The 25,356-nt window shown below is 45.1% G+C and overlaps 1 protein-coding gene across 1 annotated transcript in view; it reads left to right on the forward strand.

The window, feature by feature from the left end:
- Positions 1-15,519, forward strand: part of LOC307079831 (paired box protein Pax-7-like) — a gene marked incomplete at both ends in the record, with an annotated part of 44,241 nt that extends 28,722 nt beyond the window's left edge. Inside the window, 2 exons of the mRNA XM_079742337.1 lie at positions 11,593-11,884; positions 15,404-15,519. Of these exons, the coding sequence (XP_079598463.1) occupies positions 11,593-11,884; positions 15,404-15,519 (408 nt within the window). The remainder of the gene's footprint in view (positions 1-11,592; positions 11,885-15,403) is intronic.
- Positions 15,520-25,356: the final 9,837 nt, after the last annotated feature.

The following is a 25,356-nucleotide window of genomic DNA, read 5'->3' on the forward strand; positions in this document are numbered from 1 at the left end:
ACTCTGTTGTCTTTGTGTGAACATTTGGTTTGGAATCGAGTTATTGCGGTTAAATGGCTCATTCATTTTATGTTAGTGTTTGTGTTAATATGGAGAATCTACAACCTTAACGAAAAGCAGTGAAACTACAACAGGTTTTAGTTTTTTTGAAGTTGGTCGTTGGTAGGGAGCCACCAGATGTCATTTCATTTGTCAACAAATTCCCTGACAGATCCTGTTTCTCTGTCTCTTTTAAGCATAGCTGGTCCAAATAGATTATGTGTGTGTGTGTGTGTGTGTGTGTGTGTGTGTGTGTGTGTGTGTGTGTGTGTGTGTGTGTGTGTGTGTGTGTGCGTGTGTGTGTGTGTGTGTGTGTGTGTGTGTGTGTGTGTGTGTCTGTGACGGAGGCGGAGGGGGGTTATCGCTATGCAAATCAATAAATGAGCAGGAAAATTACACGCAATTACTGAGCTAGGAACTGGCCATGGTCTGGCGAACTCCGTACAGCAGAATCTCCCTAACAGGCAGAAAACACGATTGAAATGGAGCTAAAAGGAAACCATGAGGGAAATCAATGGCACATTTGTCTGCAATTACTCCGTAGTTTACAGATATTTTACAGGCTGTTTTTTTTATTCTAATGAAATCCGAAATTGTTTCATGTGTTCTCTAAAGCTGAGAATGAATCTGCTTTCATCTCTCTCTCTCTCTCTCTCTCTCTCTCTCTCTCTCTCTCTCTCTCTCTCTCTCTCTATCTCCCTCATCTATCTCTTGCTTCTTTCTAACCGGGAAACATTAAAAAGGTGTGTAATTGGTGATACACTCAAAAACGCCAGGATTTGCGGTGGTGCGGTAAGGGTGGCGGGAGGCTTTCTTCGGTGGAGTTTCGTCGCTGTGTGTTAATATGCTCTACAACCGTCAATCTGCGGTTAAACACGAGCGGGAAAGCTTTGCTTTGCAATTACCGCTCATGTGATTCATCCGCTGCTCTCTTTCCACTCGTCCTCTCTCTCTGCTGATGTGGTGGAGGAGTCGGGGGGAACACGGCCTGGCTGTGTTATGTGGAGGGATTACCACCACACCGGGCCGTGGCGCAGAGCAGGGGAAGTGGAGGCTATAGCGCCGTAGATAGCGCTCTATTATCCTCGCCTGATTCTGCATACTTGTGACTCTGTGATTTGAAGGTGTATAGATAGAAGTAGGGTGTTCGTCTTTATAATTCAGTTTCTCCCAAAGATTAGTAGGAATACAATTTCGCGAGGGGGGGGGGGGGGGAGTCCTACACACGACGCATCTTTATTAAAATAACAACGGAAAATAGATTATGCTAAATAGTACCGAATAATAATAAATATTAAACACACATCCTACTCCTCCTCCTCTTCCTTCCTTCCATCCCATAATCCTATTGCCTCCCGAGTTTTAGAAAAATAAGTGTTCCGCCCCCTGTTTAGTATTGGTTTACACTAGACATGAGAGGCAGTCCCAGCCTGACAGACAGACAGACAGACAGACAGACAGACAGACAGACAGACAGACAGACAGACAGACAGACAGACAGAGTGAAAGGCAGACGGACAGTGAGACAGACAGACTGACAGATATTTTGTGTTTGTTGTCAATTACGCACGTTTGTATGGATGGCAATGGGTTGTGTTTATACATGTGTCACTAGGGCCTACACTGCATTGAAGGATCCCTCTTTGGGATTTGCAATATAATTTTTGATAGCTATAATATAATGAAACGCAAATGTAAAACAAAAGAAATGTGAGTAAAGAAAAAACTAACAATTTTCAAGTAAAGCAGCACTGGTTTTGAAACAAATCCACAGTGCAGGCAGCCCCGTCCTTTCATCATCTTCCTCTTCTTCTTAACTCTTGGAGGGGATTGAAGGGTTATTTTTAGCAACACCTGCCGCTGTAGGTAATGGCTGGTCTTCTGGAGCTTATGGCAGAGCTGCTGCTACCAAACCTCTCCCTCCGTACATGTTCATGCAGACGGAACATTCCAGTCCATTGTCGAAAACCAAATCCCATTAAATGCAAAAAGGAAGAATTAGCTCATTTATAAATTGGATTGAATTCATGTGTGCATCACGTGGGTTGCAGATCCATTTTTTGCTGTTCTGACGATGGTGGTGTCGATTTGAGTTCTTGACCCCTTCCTCTCTCGGTTGTTGACGAAAAATGTGAGTTCCTACAACATTGTCGTATGGAAAGGTTTTTATTCTAGGAGCGCAAATATCCACAAACAACCGACTTAAAAAGCGTGAGCGGGAGCAGCCGGCACGCGCACCTCGGGCAGTAATTCAATTTGGGAACCTGGATGTGGAGTTGGGAATGTAATTTACACCAGCCATTCCTGCGTCCCTCCCTCCCTCCTCCTCCTCCTCAGATTGAATGTGGGAGAATTAGGCCTGACTTGTGCAGCCAATTCTCAAGGATCTAATTGGACGAGAGGGGATGCAGGGTTGACACCATGCCTATTGCGGCTTTGTCGGTGAGCGAAATATGCAAATAGTTAATAGCCACTGCTTTTCCCCAGCTGCTAATACAGAACAGACGTGCGTGCACGCACACACACACACACACACACACACACACACACACACACACACACACACACACACACACACACACACAGACACAGACACAGACACACACACAGACACAGACACACACAAGTACACAGACAGACATACACACACACAGATATGCACACACACACACATGCATGCATTCAGGTACACAGACGAACACAGACACACAATTTTACACACACACACACACACACACACACACACACTCACATACACACACTTGTACATGCACGCATAGATACACACGCAGATAAATGCACACACACATGTCCAAGGACACGCACGTTTTCATCAATTCCTGCTTCCCCTAGGCACTGTTATTTAAAGCTGGTTTTATTTCAACCATGCTTTCTGACAAATAGGCCTATACCTCTAAATCTGTTCTACTGTTTTTCTCATTCTGTCACTCACACAGATAGAGACGTTGGGCTGCTCATCCCTGCCTATGTAGGCCATGGAAGTTGTCATAGCGACGAGTATAAAAAAAATCGAGTTCTTTATTCAAATTAAGCTTTATTACACACAGTTTGTGCAACAACAAGAAACAATACGCAACTTAACATTCACATGGAATTACCTAAACAGAGAAATACATTTAAAAGGCAGAAAGGAAAGAAAGAAGTAGAGGAATGAAGGGAAGGAGGTATAGAAAGGATTGAAGGAAAGAAAGAATGGAGAATGAATGAGTGAGAGAGAGAGAGACAGAGAGGAAGAGAGGGAGAGAGAGAGGGAGAGGGAAAGGAGGTAAATAAGGGAAAGGGACAAAATGATGGGAAGAAAGAAAAATATTTTCTTCCCGGTAAAATCTGTGATGAGAGCAAAACGTTTGGATGTGTGTTCCAGATTGAAAGAGAGAAAGAAGCAAAACGATAGCGGCAGTGTGTGTGAGAGAGAGAGAGAGAGAGAGAGAGAGAGAAAGAGACCGAGAGAGAGAGAGAGAGAGGGGGGGGGGGGGGCAGAGAGAGAGAGAGAGGGGGGGGCAGAGAGAAAGAGAGAGAGTATAGAGTGCTAGTGGTGGAGGGGGATCAGAGACACTGCGTCTCTCCTCGGCTCGCTCTCTTTGATCCATATCCCCAGGCCGGCTCGCCCGCCCGCTCGCTCGCTCGCCCGCCTCTCTCTCTCGGCGCTAAGGCCTACACTGGTGATTCCTGACAACTGTCGGACTGCGATAAGGGGCAGGGTGTGTGTGTGTGTGTGTGTGTGTGTTTGTGTGTATGTGTGTGTGTTGGTTGGTGGCAGTCCTTCGCTAAACCCGTTTTTTTTCCTAAATTAAAACATAAGCTTCACAAAAGAGGAAAGCATTGATACGACAATGTATCATTTCTGGGGGAAATTAATGAAAGATACAAATAGATACAAGGATACATTATATTTAGAACATAACAGAAAGAGAGATGGAGAGAACATTCAGATAAAGAAAAGAGAGAAAGAGAGAGATGGTAGGATAAGAGAAGGAGGAAGAGAGGGAGAGAGCAATCGAGAGAGGTTGAGAGGAAGAAAGAGAGAGAGGGAGATGAGGAGGGGAGAGAGAGCTGGAGTGAAAGAAAGAGAGATAGAGAGATAGAGAGAGCGAGAGAGCGATGAGGAAAGAGAGAGAGAGGGAAATGAGAGCGAGAGAGAGCGATGAGGAGAGGAAAATGAGAGAGTTAGAGCGATGAGAGAGAGATGAGAGAGAGGGATGAGGAGAGAGATGAGGAGAGAAAGCAATGAGGAGAGAGAGAGATGAGGAGAGAGAGCATCAAGCCGATGCACCCTAGAACGACGTGGGACATGACAGCGTTCACCTGAACGTCACGGGCTGTTGTGTCTAATGTTCGTCCCCGGGACCATTAGCATTAGCTGAAATTAAGACCCTAACCCTCCATCACCACGGCTTCACCTCCCCCCCTCCACCCTGCTCCTCCACTGGGCACACTGTCAACTGGCACGCTCTCATGTCAACCCCTCAAAAGGGATGAGAGACTATATTTACACCAGCACCATGCTTGGAGGGAGAGAGAGAGAGGAAGAGAGAGAGAGAGAGTGGGGGGGAGGGAGGTGGGGGATTTTGATACTTGTTAATTAGAAATCCCCCAAAATACAGATGCTCTTTCAATTTGGCAAATAAACCTGCTTGTGTGTGATTGGTGCATGTGTGTACGTGTTGGTTCTGTGCGTGCACTTGCAAGTGTGTTTGTGTGCATTTGTGTGTGTGTGTGTGTGTGTGTGTGTGTGTGTGTTTGTGTGTGTGTGCGAGAGCATTACACCGAGATACAAACATAAAAAGAGCTGCGGTGGAAGCTGCCAAGAAAATCAGAGGAATTTAAATCATATCCACTGGTGGAATGTTTTAGAATACATTAAAGAAAGCCTTTATTTATACGCACACACATGCACACGTACCCAAACACACACACACACACACACACACACATAGCAGACATGCAACTGCACAGTGCACTCCCCCCTCCTCCTGGGGGCAAGGAATGGTTTGTTTGTATGTGTCTCTGTGAAGTGGTGGCTTCAAACCTGAAGGAAAGCCATGTCTCTGTCCAACACAGCGCCCCTCGCAGGTTCAACGGGGATTCACCAACTACCCACTCAACTGATTCCATTGGAAGAAGGATTATTCTTTAATTATCATTTTTCCTTGAGCCTCTGTAGCAATTAACATTTCCTTCAGAGGTTGATTCATCCATCCAAATAGTCATCCGTCCATAAGTGCATACCTCAAACCTGTCTCTTCATTCATCTCGACACGGAAAAAAATGTCACTTAAATATGTGGAACACAAACACTAAAAAATAAGAGAATAAGAGAAGAGAATATATATTACATGTATAAATATCTTTAAAAGGCTAAAATGGAGGAAGGGAGTTGGAGAAGGAAGAAATGACAAAGAAATTCATGCATCCAACCATCCATTCATCCATCCTTCTGTCTGTCCGTGGTTCTATCAGCCCGTCCGTCTGGGTCCATCCTATTCATGTGAAAGGCTCTCTCAGTGCTCTGTCTAGGTCCATAAGACTCTCTGTTCACGATGACCCCCTCTTCCTCTTATCTTTGGCTCCGTCTGTCCTGAGCCTAAGGTTCAAAGCCGGTTGAAAGGACAAGTGATCCAATGGCCTTTCACTGGTCTGCAAGTAGAGAAGGGGGTCAAAGGTCAGCCCTGGCCCATGTGACTCCACTTAGTTCTGGATACCACAACGATCGGTGGAGAGATATAATTTATGCAATGGCAGATGAAAAACAACTTTTCAATAGATACTCAGTTTAGACCATTTGCTTATTATGTTATATATATGCATTGTTCCGGATTGATAGATTTTCTCAAATTTGACTGGTTTGTTTAATCACACATTTTGAATTAGAATTTAAACAAATATCTAGATATCAGGAATTATATTTTCTACTTTCTTTGTCGATTATTTCAGCAATGCCTGATATCTGGTCTTCTTTTCTTCACCCATAAATCCCTGTAATTCATCTTTTCTTCTTGTAATTTCTCATTGACCTGCTTCTCTGCTCTTCCCATCACTCTTTCTATCTACATCTCTCTCCTACTCTCTCCTTCCCTCCCTCTCTCCCTCTGTCACGCACTTTGCCATTAACCTAATCTAAATCATGGGAGTATATTTCATCCAGCCCTGTGTTGGGAGACCCCCATCAACCCCCCCCCTTTCCCATCGCCCCTGGCCCATCACCCTCCTGCTGAGAACCTCTTCTTTGTTTTATTTACATGTTATTTACGTCCAGCTGTGCAGAAATTAACCCAGACGACAAATCATTTGACCTGACATTCCTTCATGTCACAGACACCCACCAGACCATCATCAATAGAGAGGAGGGGGGGAGGAGGGATGGAAAACGGGAGACAAAGAGTGGGAGGGGAGGTGAAGGGAGGGAGAGGAGGAGACTGGGAGAAGCAGGAGAGACATAGAGGAGAAGGGTGTTAGAGCAGAGAAGGAGGTGAAGAGAGGGAAATTGGGAGGAAAGGAGCGGAGAGATGAAGAAAGAGAGAAGGAAAAGGACAGGAGGTGAGCAGGAGGAGAGTAGAGTGTTCAGTGAGAGCGATCCTCTAGCCCAGCTCACCCTCTCTGAGGTGTCACCCCCTGTGGAAGCTGTTAACCCCGACTCAGTGGGGGGCCTTGAAGACATACAGGGACGGCTGACCCGCTGCTAGGAGCACAATCTGCTAGACATTGATCACAGGCCTTCAGAATATAATCTAGTTATTAGGCAAACTGGTGACTGACCAGTTGGTTCAGACCAGTTTGCTTCATCTAATAACTACAAGGAACAGCATAAGTAAAATAATTAATACATTTGCAATGACTTTTTATTTATTGTACATTATGAAAAAGTACATCAACTAAAAGTGTAAAACTGATATATTAGAGTAAAACAAATTATACAAAAGGATGATAATAATTTTAGCAGTTATGTAATTTCTCTGTTATCTCTTTATTTGATTTCAATGTTGATACACTTTATTCATCCCCAAGGAAGAAACTGGGTTGTTGCCCACTGCACATAGTCACACAAACTCACAAAGACATGTCCAATGCATCACCTTTAAGAGGGCCTGATATAGCTAAACACAGAGCTCGTCTGTCTCAGACCTTGTTTCCTCATGCACGTAGAGCTGTGTGGGCGACTAGCTTCCGGCTAACACGTGTTGCGTCTGGTTTGGACTGCTTGTTTGGTACTTCACTATTCGCTGTCATCTGAAAGCCGTCTTGTTCAGTGCCAGCTTCCTCACTTTCTGTCCCTGCCGATCAAATGCCTGATTTAAGACTCTTCAACTTTTACACCCCTTCCCCAATTTCTGTCATTCTCACACTCTCTTATTTTTTATATTTATCTCGCTCTATCGCTACTCTCTCTCTCTCTCTCCCAGAGTCTCCCTACCCTGGTTATCTTTCTTTCTTTCTCGAAACTTGTCTCTGATTTCCTCTAATGTTTCCAATGTGCAGTTGGGGTTGGATATGCCAATGAGAGTTAGCACACGGTTAAAAGGCATCCTACCTCCTCTGACAAATCAAAACAAAAAAACAATTTTTATACAGGCTTTCAATGCTTCAACGCCAGAGTCGCACAAACACCAACATGTTGTGTGGCGTGTCCTCATGGTGACATTACACCCTTTTTGTTTCCCTTGGTTTCATTTCAACACCAGTGGGGGGGCTGGGCTTTCCAGGACTGACTGCGGCCCCTGCAAAAGCCCAAATCTGCCGGTTGTAGAAAAGCCATCAGGCGATGGCATAATTTCCTCTGATTGCATCACATATCCCCTCCTTTCAGCAGATATGCTTGAGAGTAATCCCCGCTGTGTTTCCACTAAGACAGTGATGGAACTACGACAGCACTAATGCAGAGCAGGCTCCTCCGTTTTGATGTCATTTTGTTCCACGCGCTCGCTGTGATAAGCCTTTTTAAACCAAACAGTTCCACCGCCGCTCTGAGGGACGCCACATGGTCCCGCCCTGGGGGGGTTTCTCTTCCCTGTCCGTCCTCAGTGAACTAAAACAAAGAGCGGGGAGCAGAGACTAGGCCCAACAGGACTCACTCTTCCCCCCCCCCCATCTAATTTCTAATTGACCTTGCTTCTTTTATGTTCCTTGTTTAATCTCTGATAGTAACTTTTATATAGCCCAGAGGCAAGTATAATACAGTTTTCCAAAATACCCAATGTGGTTTGATGGGTGGTGGTGAACACTAGAGTTACTGCATAGTGCTGGTTAGAAAAGTAAGGTCTTCAAGATGTACGTCAGGGCACAGCTTGGACTGTTCCCCTCCAGTTCTTGTGCGTGTGCGTGTTTGTGTGTGTTTGTGCATGTGTGTATGTGTGTGCATCCTCTGTTTGTCCCGAAAGACCTTCAATCTCCTCTTTCTCTCTGCCACGGGGTCAGTCCCCTGTCTCCGGCGTGTTCTTGTCAGCACTACGGGTCCAAACCCACCGTTCAAATGTGCAGTGCTTCATACACCGCGGCGCTCATCGCTGCAAATAAGAGTACGCAGGCCCCGGCGACCCAAACACAAAGAGCTCGCCGTCTTTCCAACACCCGCGCAAACAAAACAAGGCTTAATTGGAACAGTTCAGGACATTTAGAGTGTGTGAAAGGCAGCTCCTTTGCGATAAGTGGTGCTATTTATTTATCTGAAAGGATGCACATTGTGTTCATTAACGCCGCACTCATCTTCTGCTCACAGAGCTCCAGGCTACACGGCTCTCAGAAGTTTAGAATTAATTACTTTTTGTGTTCCGATTTTAAAAGGGAGGGGGATCTTTGTGTGTGTGTGTGTGTGTGTGTGTGTGTGTGTGTGTGTGTGTGTGTGTGTGTGTGTGTGTGTGTGTGTGTGTGTGTGTGTGTGTGTGTGTGTGTGAGTGCGTGTCTGTGCATGGGCAAGAAAGAAACCAAATGCCTTGCAGCAGTGTTCTTTCAACTTGCTCCTGTCTCCCATTATCTCTGTTTGGAGGACTGTGGCATTAACAATACGGAGAGAGAGAGAGAGAGAGAGAGAGAGAGAGAGAGAGAGAAAGTGGGAGGGAGAGAGAGAGGGAACAGGATAGAGAGGTGGACAAGAATGATAGAAAAAGAGAATGGATACGTGAGACATTGAAAATAAAAAAAAGAGAAACAGGTAGCTTCCAAGTGGAGATTAGTACGACTTTCGGTTTAATGATCGCTGTGTTTAAATCAAGACTAACCAAACGGCGAATAAAATAAATGACACCAATTGCAATGGAAACCCATTCAGTACTGTTGTTTCAACGAAATAATACTCACAATATTGCTTCACAAACAGATTCAGAAATCCTTAAACACTGGTTACCCTCCGCTTAAACCGCTTTTACATGACACATTAAACCACGCCCCAAATGCTACCAAACCTTATCCCCTCCCCTCCCCTACCTCCTGAACCCCCCCACGTTTACACTCCCTGCTCCTCGACATCACCCCACGCTACTGAGGGCCAGGAGTCGATGCCAGGGCGTTTATGCTAAATATGAAGAGATTTGAATAAGTCCCACTTTCAGGCGACACAATGGACTCCAGCTCGGCGTTTGACGGACCACCCCCCTGCTCGGCCTCAATAGACATGTCAGGGCGTCCAGGGTAACCCCGCCCTCGTGGGCCAAGGAGGTCTCTTGGAGCTCCGCCCACTCCCCCGCCAGAAGATCACCTCCTTCAGCTTTCTGACACCTCCCTGGAGTCAGGGGGCCTGCCTCTCTCTCTCTCTCTCTCTCTCTCTCTCTCTCTCTCTCTCTCTCTCTCTCTCTCTCTCTATTCAACCCAGCCTCGTTCTGCCCCGCGGAGCGGGCCCCAAGGGCTGGAACACCTCAGGAAAAAACACGCCAAAGTCGTCACATTAGCTCCACATTAGGGACGTGTGGTTTCTGGGATGAAGAGATAATGGAGACTTTTTGGGTTTTGTTGAGTTTTTGTTTCTCAGGGAATGTAAACTAAGCCGTACTTGACTTTCCGGAATGCAAGTGAAAGCCAAAGATTGGCACTGGTCTGGTTTTTCTTTCTCCTTCCAATCGGCAGTCTTCAAAAGCCCTATTAATAGATGTCCTGTTAAGTGAAGAAAGTTAATTTCCAACCATTCTATGAGGAGGAGGGCCCAGGCTTATTAGGGGAGTGTGTGATAGGAATTGTAATTGATAGCAGTGTGTTTAAACCAGGGGCCGGTCGCCAAGGGATTAACTCAGGGGCCCCTGATAAAACAGAGTAGACGTGGGGTTAGAAACGCTGATGGGTTAATTAAGCAGATTTCTTAAAGAGCCAGCCCAGCCTGGAGCCTGTTCTGGCTGGGGAAAAGGCTCCATGGTTCTCTAGTGTTTTTCCTTGTCTCCCAGCCGTGTGCTGAGTCATGCATCTTAATGAATGGCCACCGCTGATTGGTTGAGAGGCACTGGACGTTTTCTTCTTTATTCTTTTTAATCTATGATCTAATTAACAGCTCATTTTGCAGTTTCAGCATGTTGTACTCATTCTCTAATAATAGTCTTATCATAGGAATATGAGGCGCCTGATACCGGGGGTATACTGTCACTAGCAAGGGTTGGTTCCTGGCCCCAAGCACGTTTTCATTTTAGTTCTTGGATCCATATTAACAGATTAAGGCCATTGTTTTTGACTCATTCACTGGGCGATACGGCGTTTCACTTAAAAATACAGTGGGATCAGCCAAACCTCTCCTTTGCTTTCTGATGCCTTGACTCAAAGAAAACTAAAAATGAACATGCCTTCCCAAACTCAGCTTTGTCTTCCTCCAATGTGTGGAGGACAGCTGTTTATGTTTCTGTCATACAGGTAATGCCATTTAACCTTAACACAAACCTTCCCGCGTGTGTGTGTCTGTGTGTGCAGCATGTGTATCTGTGAATTTCCACAACATGGGATCTCTTTGGGTGGGGGCCCCTGCTTGGGGAAGCGGGCCCCTGAGGGGACGGAGAGGAGGCTGCAATGTGGCCTTGATTCTGTAGCTGCCTCTGTCCGCGGCTAATAGGGTTAGCCTCAGATACAGGAGGGAGCCACAGGCGGGTACAAAGGAGGAAGTAACAAAGTGAACCTCATGTTATGGAGCAGAGAGAGAGAGAGAGAGAGAGAGGGAGAGAGAGAGAGAGAGAGAGAAGGATGGCCCCCAACTTCAACTCAAACCTACCCCTCAATCTACAGGAACAGATAAAAATAACACTGCTTGTGATGGTCTCTGAGTAGCAGCGGTTCAGTAACACAGAGTTATCAAAACCCAGGAACCCAACACTTAAAGTCTAAGGGCCCAGGTGCTCATTGCTAACTTACCTGAGTCAACAATGAATATAAGCCCAGCTAGCTATTTGCTCATTTGTCTTAGTTTCAATTGTATTTTACAGTAATTCCTCTTCATGCATCGTGGTTAGCCAGGCAAGCTCATTGCTATTTTGCCTTATTCCACAGGGGGTATTAACTCAGCCAGCTGTTCGCTAGTTTGTCCTGCTCTAAAAGGTCACTAACAGCGTCTTGTGTGTTCTGCGTCTCCAGGTGATGAGCATCCTCAGCAACCCCAACGCCTTGCCGTCGCAGTCGCAGCACGACTTCTCCATCTCGCCGCTCCACGGCGGCGGGGGCGGGGGCGTGGGCCTGGACGGCTCCAACGTGTCCGGCGCTGCCGCCATCTCGGCCAGCTGTAGCCAGCGCGGAGCGGACGGCGGCCTCAAGGTGGTGGACAGCCTGGCCTCGTCCCAGTCCTACTGCCCGCCCACCTACAGCTCCACCGGCTACGGCGTGGACCCCGGGGTGGGGGCCGGCTACCAGTACAGCCAGTACGGACAGAGTGAGTGGAACCACAGCGCTCGCCGTCAGTGTGTGGATGGGTTTATTGTGTGGTGTGGCCGTATGGCGGACGGGATATGAGCTCTGAGAATATCAAGTACACCATCATTTCTAAACACAAACATACATTTTCATTCATGGTTGCTGGTTTTGTTTACTATGGCAATGGCAATAGGATGTATTGTACTTGTTGAAATTAATTATTTGAATAGGCCTGTTTTTTTAAGACGTCTCTACTCATGATTAGAAAATGGAGGGCTATTTATTTAATAACCTTCAATATTCTGCGGAAAAAAACAAAATCGTAAAATATTCATCCTCTAGTTATGCTCAATAATTGGGTAAGATATCCATACTTTCAATACATGTATAATTTATGAGGAATTTGAATTGTGTTGATCTCCTTAATATACAGAGAGGCCGTCCCAGGGCACCACAACCCAGACATTACAAACATGCACTCACACACTCACTCACACACACACACACACACACACACACACGCACACACACACACACACACACACACACACACACACACACACACACACACACACACACACACACACACACACACACACACACACAAGAAAGGACATATGCTACAATCACAAACAAGAAGATTAGAAAAAGCACTCGACAGCAACACACACACAACACAACATCACACACAGTAGCCAATCTCACCCCAAGTCTGCACAAAATATTCCAGCGTGGGTTTAGACACTTGGCCCCTGAACCATCAAACACTCCCCCTTCCCCACCCTAACCCCCAGGCTTCAGACCTGATTCCTGCTACCTCCCGTGCCACGCCCCTCAGGAAGCAGGCTTACCGTATCATTTGGTGACACCTGACTCCTGGCTCGTCCTAACTCAGGAAACACCTGACAGATTAAAGCACATACCATCAACCTTGCAAAGCCGGCTGCCCGTGTGTGTGTTTGTGTGTTGAGCATGCGCCTGGTGTGTGTCCACCTAATGAGTGTGCGTGTGTGTGTGTGTGCGAGTGAGTGTGTCTACGTGTGGATGTGTTTGTGTGTGTGTGAGTGTTTACATACATGTCAATGTGCGTGTGTGGACCTGAGAGCCTGTGTTGCTGAGTGCGTATGTGTAAGTATGTATGGCTACGATTGTGTGTTTGGGTGTGTAGGTGTGTATGTACATGCACACATTTGCATGTGTGTGTGCATGTGTGTGTCATCAGATCGGCTGTGTGAGTGGAGGGGACTCTTCTGCAGGGATTAAAGGTGTAAACCGAGTTGACAGGAAAAAACAGGCTTTTATTCTGAAGGCCTCGCTCAAATCCTGTGTAGTGCACACACACACACGCACACACACACACACACACACACACACACACACACAGTGGGGTGACTGGCACCTTGGCAGACAGACGTGCCCTCCCACAGGTGCGCTGCTACCTGCCGCTTTCTCATCGCTAACTGACAGCTTCTGTTCACGCTAGCACGCTAACTGACATGCTAACACATGCCGATTACTTAAACCTCCCCCTCATCCCAACCCCCAGTCTGGGACAGAAAGCTGGCACTCACACACACACACACACACACACACACACACACACACACACACACACACACACACACACACACACACAAACAAACACAGACAGAAAACACATACACATACACAAAGGAGTACACAGTCGGTGTCCAATGTCATGTTGTCTGCGTCCTCCGCGTGCAGCTGGCAGACAAGACGACAAAGCCAGGTTAATATCTGCTGAGCGGGGAGACGTGCGTCACAGACGAGGCGCGACAGCCGAGACACCGGCTCGATTAAAAACATTTAAAATAAGAAAAATAACGTAGCATATTATGAGGGGAGGCGGAACGCGTGATTGTCAGTTTTTCTCGCGCTCCGTCGGGGTGAGCCAAACCAGGCGCCATCGTCCTCCTTTGTCTTCCGACGGGATGGTCTTTGACGGGGCGTTCCCACAGTGTTCGCCGCATCTCCCGGTGGGGAACAGTAGGCAGCGGGCGGACAAAACAAGCCAGTCCGTCACTTTAATAACGCCAAGACATTTCCGTAACTCGGTAAGAATGAGTTACCTCCCCCCCCCCCCCAAAAGAGCGGTGATTTAACGCCGTCAGAAGGTCACCCGGGTGACATGTTGAACATGGGGGTCTGGGGGTCTGAATGGTTCTCCAGACGTGAGGGGCCTCACGGGGCCCCCGCTGCACGGCGGCTGGGGAGAACAGCTGGGGAACACCTGTGTTCTGGAACCATCCGTCTCACCCGGGATCTGGTGGAAACTCACTGTCCACCAGACACTCAGAACCACAGGGACAACGCCGCAGCCACCGTCAATAGCAATGTCTATATATTACATTTTAATACCAAATACTTGTCATATATATATGTCAAATAACAATTTAAATATATATATAATCATTATTTTATGTATCATCATCATCATCATCATCATCATCATCATCATCATCATCAAATGGTTCCGGGTTCAATCCCCAGTATCACCACCCTAGTTCTAAGCATCCTTGAGCAAGATTACTTCATTAGCTGCTCATTAATGACTTTGTCAAGTCACTTCGGATTAAGTGGGATCATCATGCAGCACTTTACAAAACAAATGAAAAAAAGCTTTCGGTTTTAAACATTTTCCTCCAATCACAAATCATTGATCCCCATGTTGAAGAACACCCTACTCTAACATGCAGTACCTGTGTAGTATGCGACATGACGTGCCAATGAGATAAGATGTTAGGGCCTCTTCACCACCGTAGCTGCTGATCCTGGCCTCTGTTTGGTAGGAAAAACTGCTGTTTGTGTGTGTGTGTGTGTGTGCCTGTGTTTGTGACTGTGTACTCATGTCTGTTCTTTGTATGCGTGTGGGTATATCGATGCGTGTGTGTCAACGGAAATTGAAACAGTGTGAGGTGTGAGCCAGATTAGTAGTGTGTGTGTTTGTGTGGGGTGGGGGACACTAACCTGGTGGCCCCTGGGGGCCCCCACAGATTACAGCACACGTGCTTCTGATAGAGACCCTTGACCCCTCTCTGCCTCCTCGTCCCCCTTCCTGTCACTCAGAGAGCCGGCCAATCAGAGCCCTGGCCGGGGTTAGTCACGCTATAGTCATGGAAAAAACAGATCATAACATCCATGTTGTGCACATGAACCCTCACACACACATACCGCCTGTGCACCCTTCACGCTGTGAGGCTGTTTATTGGCAGAAATCTGGTTATATGTATCAGCACATAGCGGTCGTAGTTCAAAATAAGAAGATATATTGTATACTGGACTATTTGTCCAGCGATACGTTGCAGCGATTTATCCATATTTTTTTAACAACATCGATTTTGACGAAATGCAAAGCTATGCGGTACTCAATATCACAAAATACTGTGAAATATCCTTTTGCACAGTTGACCAAATGATGACCTTCTAAGATTACAAGATGGTGGAACGCTGGGTATTTAGCAACACCTGACGGTGCTAACGCTCCTCTCTCTGTGTCTCTCTCGCTCTGTCTCTCCAGCTGCTGTGGACTACCTGGCCAAGAACGTGGGTCTGTCTGCCCAGCGCAGGATGAAGCTGGGGGATCACTCGGCCGTCCTGGGGCTCCTCCAGGTGGAGACGGGACAGGCCTACTGACTGTCTCTCACCACCGCAGTTAGACCCTGGACAGGCCAGAGCCGAGGGGTTCCCCCCCCCCCTGGATGAGAGAGAATGGGTTTCAGGCACCTTCTGGTATTTTCTCTCTCTCAGAGCCAGGCGCTAGTTGATGTGTTGTGTTGTGGGTCCGACTCCCGGACACCTTGACACCTTGTGGTTGGACCCAGGAGGTTCTGGACTTTCACTCTGTGATCACGCAGAACTTCCGCAGAACTTCAGCCATATTTCCTCTGATCTACGTGTCTGGACCGTAAAACATTCTTTTTTTTTATTCAAACATTCGCAGTAGGTTTCTTTTTGTGTTTTTTTTTTAGCTGTGGAGTTTCTTATGACCTATGGTGTTTTGACTATGATTGCAGCCACTTTTTACCTTCTTATCTTAATTTTATGCCTTTTTTTTTCTTAATGACATTAAAATGGTACGGGTCAAGTTTAGCATGGTTGATAAAAAACATGCACGGACAGGGAGAGAAACAGCATCACAATCCAAATTGAAAGAAATTTGAGGAGGGAGGATAAGTCTTTGTTCAATGATCTTTTTTATTGAATTATTCAGAAGATTTGATTTTGACTGCTGTTATCTGCTCTTCCAGTGTGAGACCTAGGTCATTCAGTCAGCCACTCTGTGGCTCTTCCCTTCGGAATCATGTAGAATTTTCTGCTATCACAGGGGAGTGTACCCCATCATCTTATTGGTTTCAGTATGACAGAGAGCATCTTCCGGCCTCTGCTTACTGCCATCCACCCGGACGCAAAAATATGCTCAAAAACATTTATTTTAGTCATAAAACAGTTCAAATGTGTATTGATATGTTCGACACAGAGGCCAAATCCGGCTGATCATTTTAAAAACAACTATTTTATGTATCATTCCAAATGTAATTGAGTACTTGAATATTATTTTAAACATATGCACTGTCTTAATTTTAAATCCACAAATGCGGCATACTCTCCTCCAGGTATTAAAGGAAAGTTCCAGTGCCTCAGCCAAGAATATAACTACTCCAGTGAACCTACTGGATGATCAAGACATTCTCCAGAGTGGGCCAACCGCTGACTAAACTAGACCTTTTACACCCAGATGGGTTGCTTTGGTTGTTTTAAGACAAAACGATAACGAGTTCCTCAAATTAAATTGTAGTGAGCGTCATCGTCAGTTTTGATGCTGACGAAGATGATAAGGAAGATGGTTGTAGATTGATGACGATGTGATATAAATAATGATTACAATTGATGAAAGAGAAAGTGTTTGAATTTATTTAATTCACACAAATTTACTTTTATATAATTTTTGTTTTTATTTTTACTAAAACTGTTGAAACCGTCTGGCATTGGATCGCAGACCAAACCAAACTTCACACACACTCCATGAGCAAAAACCTGTACTCCTCCTGTCTCCGGGACATCTGTGGAAGACAGAGGGCAGCATTCAGGCCACCAGCCACCATGCTAACACTCTACCTTGTGTACATATTATTTTATATGAACGCCAACCAAGGATGTGTGTATGTATGTGTAAGTGTGTGTGTGTGTGTGTGTGTGATGTGTGTGTGTGTGTGTGTGTGTGTGCGTGCGTGCATGTGTCACCAGTGTGTGTGTGTGTGTGTGTGCGCGAGTGATTGTGTGTGTGTTTGTATGTGTCGGGAGGGGGGGTCGAGGTGGTAAAACACCTGCTCAAATGTATAGCTCTGTTATTCTTTTGTCTTTACTGCTCACCACAAGTTGTTGATTTGTTGTTGTTTATTTGATTTCTTACACTCTTTTTGTCGGACATGTATCTATATTTTATCATGCCATAATTTATTCTTGTCTATATGAAGTATTAAAGCAGCGGGACTCATTCAAAGGTGTGTTTGGTTAAATCGCAACACAGCTTCTGTTCTTGCATTTCTGTTGCTTCCAGATTTTAAATAAACTGGCTGTTACAAATACATATGGTTTTGATTGCTTTAATGCCTCAGTTCATGGACGGATCCATCTCTTTAATAATGACAATAGATGTATTTATTATAATAATAATAATAACAATAATAATAATAATAATAATAATGATAATAGTCTTTAAAGTAATTGCATGATAGACCAATTCAACTGTCATTATTCGAAATAGACCATTCCAAAGTGACTTATGTTTGTTTGTTTGTGCTGTGTATGTTCATTATGTACCCTATAGATAATATAGGCATCATTTTCTGAATTTATCTAAATTTATAGACAGAACTGCTGAATCAGTTTAAACACGGCTTGTGTTTGGAGACGCCATTGCAGTTTTCTGTTTCCATCCCCTTGCTGCCTGATTTAATCACTCCTAAATCAACTAAAAAAATCACAGATCAGAACATCCACTAATTTTCTACATATTTTAAATTGAGAAATTTGACTTCTTCTTCTTCTTCTTCTTCTTCTTCTTCTTCTTCTTCTTCTTCTTCTTCTTCTTCTTCTTCTTCTTCTTCTTCTTCTTCTTCTTCTTCTTCTTCTTCTTCATCTTCTTCTTCTTCTTCTTCTTCTTCCCTTCCCAAAGCAAGTCTCTGAGTCCTCAAAGGGAATCCTCCTCAGTTTCCAAGCAGTAACCATCACTTGTATAACGTGCACACAAAATACAAACACCCGACTCTCATTCCCCCCAAGTCAGTCCGAAGCACTGTTCTTATGAAGTTTATAATCCAAATGTTGGTGACATAAAACCCAATCACAATCTAATCCCTCCACCCCCCCATCCAGCCCTACCCTCCCCCCACTATCCACCCACCACCCAACCCTTTGATAATCTACAATTCCCCCTTCAGGCTTTGAAGCCAAGTGCCAAATGACAGCTCTGGTGATTGAAGATACTTTAAAACATATCCCCCCAGCCCCCACCCCCATGTGTGATGCAGGGATGAATGAGCCAGTGTCACTGAGGACAGGGCCAAGTCAATAGAGTGGCTCAGTGTGTGTGACCTCAAGACAGAGAGGGGCCCCACAGTTAGTTGGGGACCAGTAGGGGAACCACTGGCCGCTGTGGGTGTTGACCCCTAGGGGCCTCGCCCCAGACCTGACCCAAGAGGGGCTATTTCAGGGGCAGACTTATCGTTCCACTGGTGACCTCCACAATGTCGGGCGTCTGCGTAAGGAGCTTCATGAGTCTATTTGTTGGAGATGGAAGGCGTCGCTGGGTGTCGGTATGAGAAGGTTTCACTAAGGCCACACGATGTCGTGACCCAGGCTCAATTCTGGCCTGCAGTCCAATGCTGCTGCTCATTTTGTAGCTAGTATAATCCACGATCCATGTCTGTCTTCACTCTCCTGTCCGTAAAGGCACAAAAGGCCATGAAAAAACACACATACTTTTTACTTTGAATACAATCAAAGCAGGAAATTACGTTATTATCGTTCACTGAAATACTTTTATTCTTCAATCTATTGACTTCAAATGAAACACATCCAAGACCTATATTTAAAAAAGAAAAGCTTTTTTGTAGGAACCATAGTCGGGACTCATTTCCCTTCAAAATATTGCGCCCAGTGTGTGAACCAAATGATCCTTGTTGAGTCTCCAATGGGGCATCCGTTCTCTGCCCTCCCTCTTGGGTTCAGCTGGGGTTCAGGTTCCTGTAGGAGGCCCTCGCACTAATAAAGGCTGAAGCACCTTCCCGTCCTCCATACTTTAGTCCAACGCTGCCTCGGTGAAGTACAACCCGTCCAGCGCCTCGCTTCCACAGACCCAAGCATCCGACATCCGCTTACTTTGTCCAACAATACAGAACTTACCTCCACCTGAGAACATCCCCGCTTTACAACTGAAAGACCGGCGATAACACACCTGGAAAGTGGGGGAATCGCCGGTATCAGTCATCAAAAGAAATTAAGCACCACGACGACTAGACGAATCCCGGAAGCTCAGACGTTTTCAAACGGTTCTTTTGGGTCAACCTGAACATTATCGTCATCACGGTGGAGCTCAGAGCTCGGCGGGCGCGCCACAAGGGAGAGATTAGAGACCCCTCTGGAAGTTTAACACCCCGGCACCCCACCCTCCCTTTACTCCCAGCCATCCCATAATGCAGGGGCGTGTAAGGGTGTGGGGGGGCGGGGCGGGCGGGGGGAGGTAAACGCTATTGTGTGGTGTAACGGTAGTGCTGTGTCAGACACTCAAGGATGTCACAGTGAAAGGCACTTTGACAACGGCGGACACATCGCGGCAAATCCTGTAATTATGGCAGGATGTATAATGTACCTGGTCTCCAGCTGTCTGGGGATTGGGCCGTCCTGCAGCCGGCTTACAGCAGACAGATGCTCCTGATTGGTTAATAGCCGGCAGTTGGTTGTAAGTAGTGTGCTTAAGCCCTGCGAGACACACTCAGATTGTTCCGCGGAGAAGAATGGGTGTGTGGGAATTTCTTCTTTCTTTCTTCTGCTCTTTCCAGGCCCACTGTATTCCAACCTACAAACCTTAAACATACACCCATGAACACATACATACACGTAAACATACACCCACACGCACACAGACCTACACATACACCCACACACACATACACACACCTAAACATACACCAATGTGTACCTACACACACCTAAACACAGACCCACACAAACACATACACATACCTAAACATAGACCCACACACATACACAGCCCTAAACATACACACACCTAAACATACACTCACACACCGACATACACACACCTAAACATACCCCTACACACAGATACACATACCTAAACATTGACACTTAAACCTACACCAACACCCACCTACACACACCTAAACATACACTCACCTACACTATACACACCGACAGCCAGACAACTACATGAACACACACACATTCGGCCACACATACACACACACATACACACACACACACACACATACATGCATACACGCACAAAAACATACACATCACACACATGCACACATGTAGATGCGCCCACACATACACAAACCCCATCACACAACCCATTGCAGACACATGCACGCGCACACACAAGTACACACACACACACACACATAAACATGCATCCAGGTATACACACACCCCATCTTGATGTATTTGACGGCCACTATTGATTTAATTATACCTTCAAGCCTCCCTAACCTTCCCCTCCACACAGACACAGACAAACACACACACACACACACACACACACACACACACACACACACACACACACACACAGACACACAAACACATACACACACACACACACACAAGCACACACACACACACACACACACACACACACACACACACACACACACACACACACACACGCCCACACATACTGTACACTAAAAAAAGGAAAATCACAACGTAGAGTAACATAGAGTATTTTTGGGATAGGGAATTTAAGCGACCCGGCCTACCCCCACCACTGCCACTCATCATATCCGCCCCCCATACCACCACAATACAACCCCTCCTGCCCCCCAAGTGCCATCACAATATCACCTTCCTCGTCATTCCCCTCTTCCACCTCTTTTTGAATCTCCCTGTTTTTTTTTTTCCCTCACTTAAATCCCAACGTCTTTCATCACGTCTTATCACCACCTCACTCCCTCCCCCAACCCCGACACCCACCCACAACCCCGACCTCCCCAACCCAGCCCCCACCCCCCCCCACCCAACGTACGATTAACGTGCTACTGTACAAACCTCTGGGTGTTATGCCCCCCTCCCCCCCTCCAACCACACTCGTTCTAATCTCCCCACTCCAGTATCGCTGGGAGCGTTAAGCCGGGAGGGAGGGAGACGACGTCGCGAGGTCTCACTAACCTCCGGGCTCTGACACCAGGCCCTCCATCAACGCCGGGGCTGGCACACAAAGTAAACAGCCGAGTTGACATGTTGGATCCAAACGTTTTGGATCCAAGCACTCAGTCGCCTAAGAAAAAAAATGCTGTTTCAGCGGCGGGACAAGTTAGGATGAAATACAATTTTAAAAAGTTCAAAGAGGTGAGGCATATGGAATGATATCTTGCTTATATACCTTATTTATTTGGATAGGATTATTTGTGTGGTTTGGGTGAAAAAATAATTTACTATAATTTTGTTTTAATCCTTTGTTTCATCTTGGTGATTTTTTGATTTTTTATCTGTAGGGCTAAAAAAAATCTATGTCTCCAGTTACCTGGGCCTTTATTATTCATATTTAATGCAAAAAAAAAAAAAACATTAAGGGGATCAAATGTTTTATTTAGGCCGACACAATGTACAATTTTGAAATGAATTAAAACTTCTGTAAATACTGTAAATATTTATTTATTTCAGAAAATGTACACGAAAACCCTCTTTTGAGAGTGGGTTAATTTAAATTTGAACCTTGAAATTAATAAATGATTACAATTTCTATACAAATTACTTAGAAGCTTTGCTTTACTGAATGAAAAAAGATAAGAACATCTGATAACATAAGTCCCTGATTTTACATAAATAAATTCCCATTAATAAAAATGTCTAAATAATAAATAATAAAATAAATATTATTTACCACTCTAAATAGTGGAAAAGTCCATGCATAACATCTGTGCTGTGTGTGTGTGTGTATGTGTGTGTGGGGGGGGGGGGGGGGTAATGGATGATTGGTAATAGGTGGTGTGCACACCTGGAGATCATTGGAAAACAGTTGGCCAGGAGAAGAGAAGCTCAGAATTGACTGGATTCGCCAAAGGTAGGAAGAATGAAGCCACATTATGCTACGAGTATGCCCTGCTCAGCACCCCTCAGCGGAGGCTGCACTGCTCGACTTCTTTCCACACTAAGACTGGATGGAAGAGGAGCCCAGGGGCCTAAGTAGAGGTTCTGTTAGAGGCCGTGTTTAACACTGACAGAGGAGGGCTTCAAACCCTCAACTAGGAGCTCTGCAGAAATTCTCTGGCGAGGAGGTCGATGCAGAAGGATTTGAAGACGATGCATTTGCTGATGGTTGAGGGTGTATTTTGTATTGAGAGATTTGAAACATCAGACTTTTATTTTATATTTTTTATTTTATATTTTAAGTTCTACAATTATTCTACTGTAGTACACTATTTTCTTACTTACAATACTTACAATACAATGCTTTTGTTTTCTAGTATAAATTCCAATATCAAATAAGTTAAGTTGATTTGGTCGGTTCATTCCTTTGTCAACTGTTTGTTTGGTTGTTACATTTCACCTTTTTTAAACCATTCCGTTATTTACATATCAGTTTATTTCTGTTCAGTTCGCTGTCAACATTTGTCTTTATCAATGCTGTTTTTTGATGGATTGCAATAATCTTGCATGTTATAAAGTAGGAGAATATATCATATAGCCTTATATCATTTTTGTTGGGAAAGCTGCCTTTATTGGGGTTGATGGTGTATGGGAAACAATGTATTGTAACAAGCTTTAAAGTGAGAAGCCAGAATAATTTTCGGCCAGACTTTTTCCCTTTCCCCCCCCCGCCCCAAGTAGGCACAGCTGGAGATGTGGGCTGTTTGTATTCATGAGGCTAGCGCTGCCGCGGCTAAATAAAAAGCTTCATTACATCGCTAAAGTGTTACTAATGACACGTATACCTGGTGCCATGGCAGCTCCCCGAAAATCTGATCTGACACACTCAAATGGAAAATCTATTCTATGCGCCCCCCCCCCCCCCCCCCCCCACCCCCACACACACACACACACCCCTCACGTCCCCTTCATCCAGCCACACACACACACACACACACACACACACACACACACACACACACACCAGCCAGCCGCTTCTCCTTGAACCCCCGGCTCCCCCTACACATCGCATCATATAACCAATATTGACAATGATGTTGTTTGGCAATGTCCTACAGAGGCCTTTGCTCCCTGTGTCGCGACCCTGATAGCTTAGCCTAATTTCAATCAGAGAGGGGTCAAGGGTCACTCATCTGAGAGCTTATTGTGAGGGAGAACCAGGGGAAAAAGGTAATTCAAAATGCATTTTACCTTCGTCTTTTACTCCCAGCTTTTGGTTGATCTTGCTCAACATGTTTGGTTTAAATATATTTTCGTCAATCCACATTAACTAATATTGTGTGGCTTCTATTTTGCTAGTTCAATGAAAGCATGGTTGACAATTGACTCGGTCGGCAATTGTTTTAGATTTGAGATTCATGATATTCAACCTTGGCACTTATAGGATCATTAATCAGGTCATTAATAAATATACAGATTAGACAACAAACTAAAAAAAGTGTGTTTTCTATAGATCAAAACAAACTACTTAAAATTAAAACAGATTAAAAAATGTCCATTGGAACTGCCAGATTTATGTTCTATAAAACGTTGATTGTCTCAAACAACATCCTCAGACAAAAAAGATCCCAAACTTGAATGTTTATTCTTCCTTTATTCTTTTCCTTTTTCGTTTATTAGTCTGTTGTCAAATTCTCGTGATGAAATCCCTTACCGGAGAGTCACTTGTGAGAAGCTCTTTTGTTTGGGATCTAAGGAATCAAGTCAGACTACATCTCCCAAAATCCCCCCCTGTGTTTTGTAAGCCTCTATCTTCTAATTCAATTTCAACAAGCTCCTTCATTATATATGCCTGCACCCCCCCCTTACACTCTCTCTTTCTTTCTCTCCTTCTCCCTTGACTGTGGATCAGTTGAACATTATTTGATTGTTTTTGTCTTTTTGTTCCACGTCTTTAATCATTTTCGGAGGATGAGGGGAGAGGGATACACTGGACATGTGGATAGATCTTCTGGGGGCCGTTGTTGCTTCTTCAGTTTTGATTGAGGGTGTTCATGTCCTTGGTCTTGTGTTTGGTTCCTATGTTTGCTCTCATGGGTTCTGTTGAGGTTATTGTTTCTTTCTGTTATGTCATGTGGGCCCACCCGGTATCAACTGCCCTCCTAGAGCCATCGAAGGAGGCACCCATCAAATGTGTTTTCTCTTCCTCCTCTCTTTCCGCTGGGTATTTCTTTGTCCTTGGGCGTTTGAGGTTGAAGAGCCCCTTTGAGAGTGTAATTGTGGTGAAGGGCTATTACAATGACGCCGGTCTTGACTTGCCGTTCGTACCAGTGGCTTCGTGATACCAGAGCAAAACGGCCGTGACTGGACTGGGACGCTTCCTCCGCAGTGGGTCTTCAGCCAAGAGCCATTAGGGCTGTGGCTGTTGGGGATTAGATGGTACAATGGAGCGCTCTTTGGAACTCTACTGTTGGTTTATTTATTAACTTTGGCAGCGTGCCTCTTGGAGTTGTAGGGGCCCTAGGAAACGAGCCGCTACATAGTGCATTTTCAGATTAAGGCCTATTATTGTATATGTTTGTTTGTTTTAGCAAACAAACTTATAGTTTGTCACTTTACAGCGCCATAATTATGTTTCTTATAATATTTTAATATCCAAATATAGTTTTTTTTTCTGTAAGTTGTATTGATGTGTATACTGTGAAGCATCAATGACACAGAACAAAACTCCTTGTGTGTTCATATATTTGGCGGGAATCAAATTGTGCATAAGTTCATCGTTTCATTGAGCCAAGACCATGCATTCGCGTTCACTCATCAATTTTATGGCCAGAATTAAACAATCAATGGAGATCCTCCCATTGGAGATGATCTACATGGACAGCAGATTTCATGTAGTGTATTTCATGTCACTCCCTCTCTCCTTCAATCCATCTATCTACTCCTAAACCATCCTTTCATCCATCCATCCATTTGTGGGGTCCCTCCTACCCTCCAACACGGTATTACTAGGTGAGCGTGTCAGCATCAGCGGTTCATTCAGCAGCACCTCCGGCACCATTAGCATTAGCATCACCATAGCGTTTTGCTCAGACAGAAATCGCAAAAGCACCTGTACTAAAAAAATTACACAAA

Source organism: Pollachius pollachius (genome assembly GCF_949987615.1).
Source record: "Pollachius pollachius genome assembly, chromosome: 8".
NCBI classification, from domain to species: Eukaryota; Metazoa; Chordata; class Actinopteri; order Gadiformes; family Gadidae; genus Pollachius; species Pollachius pollachius.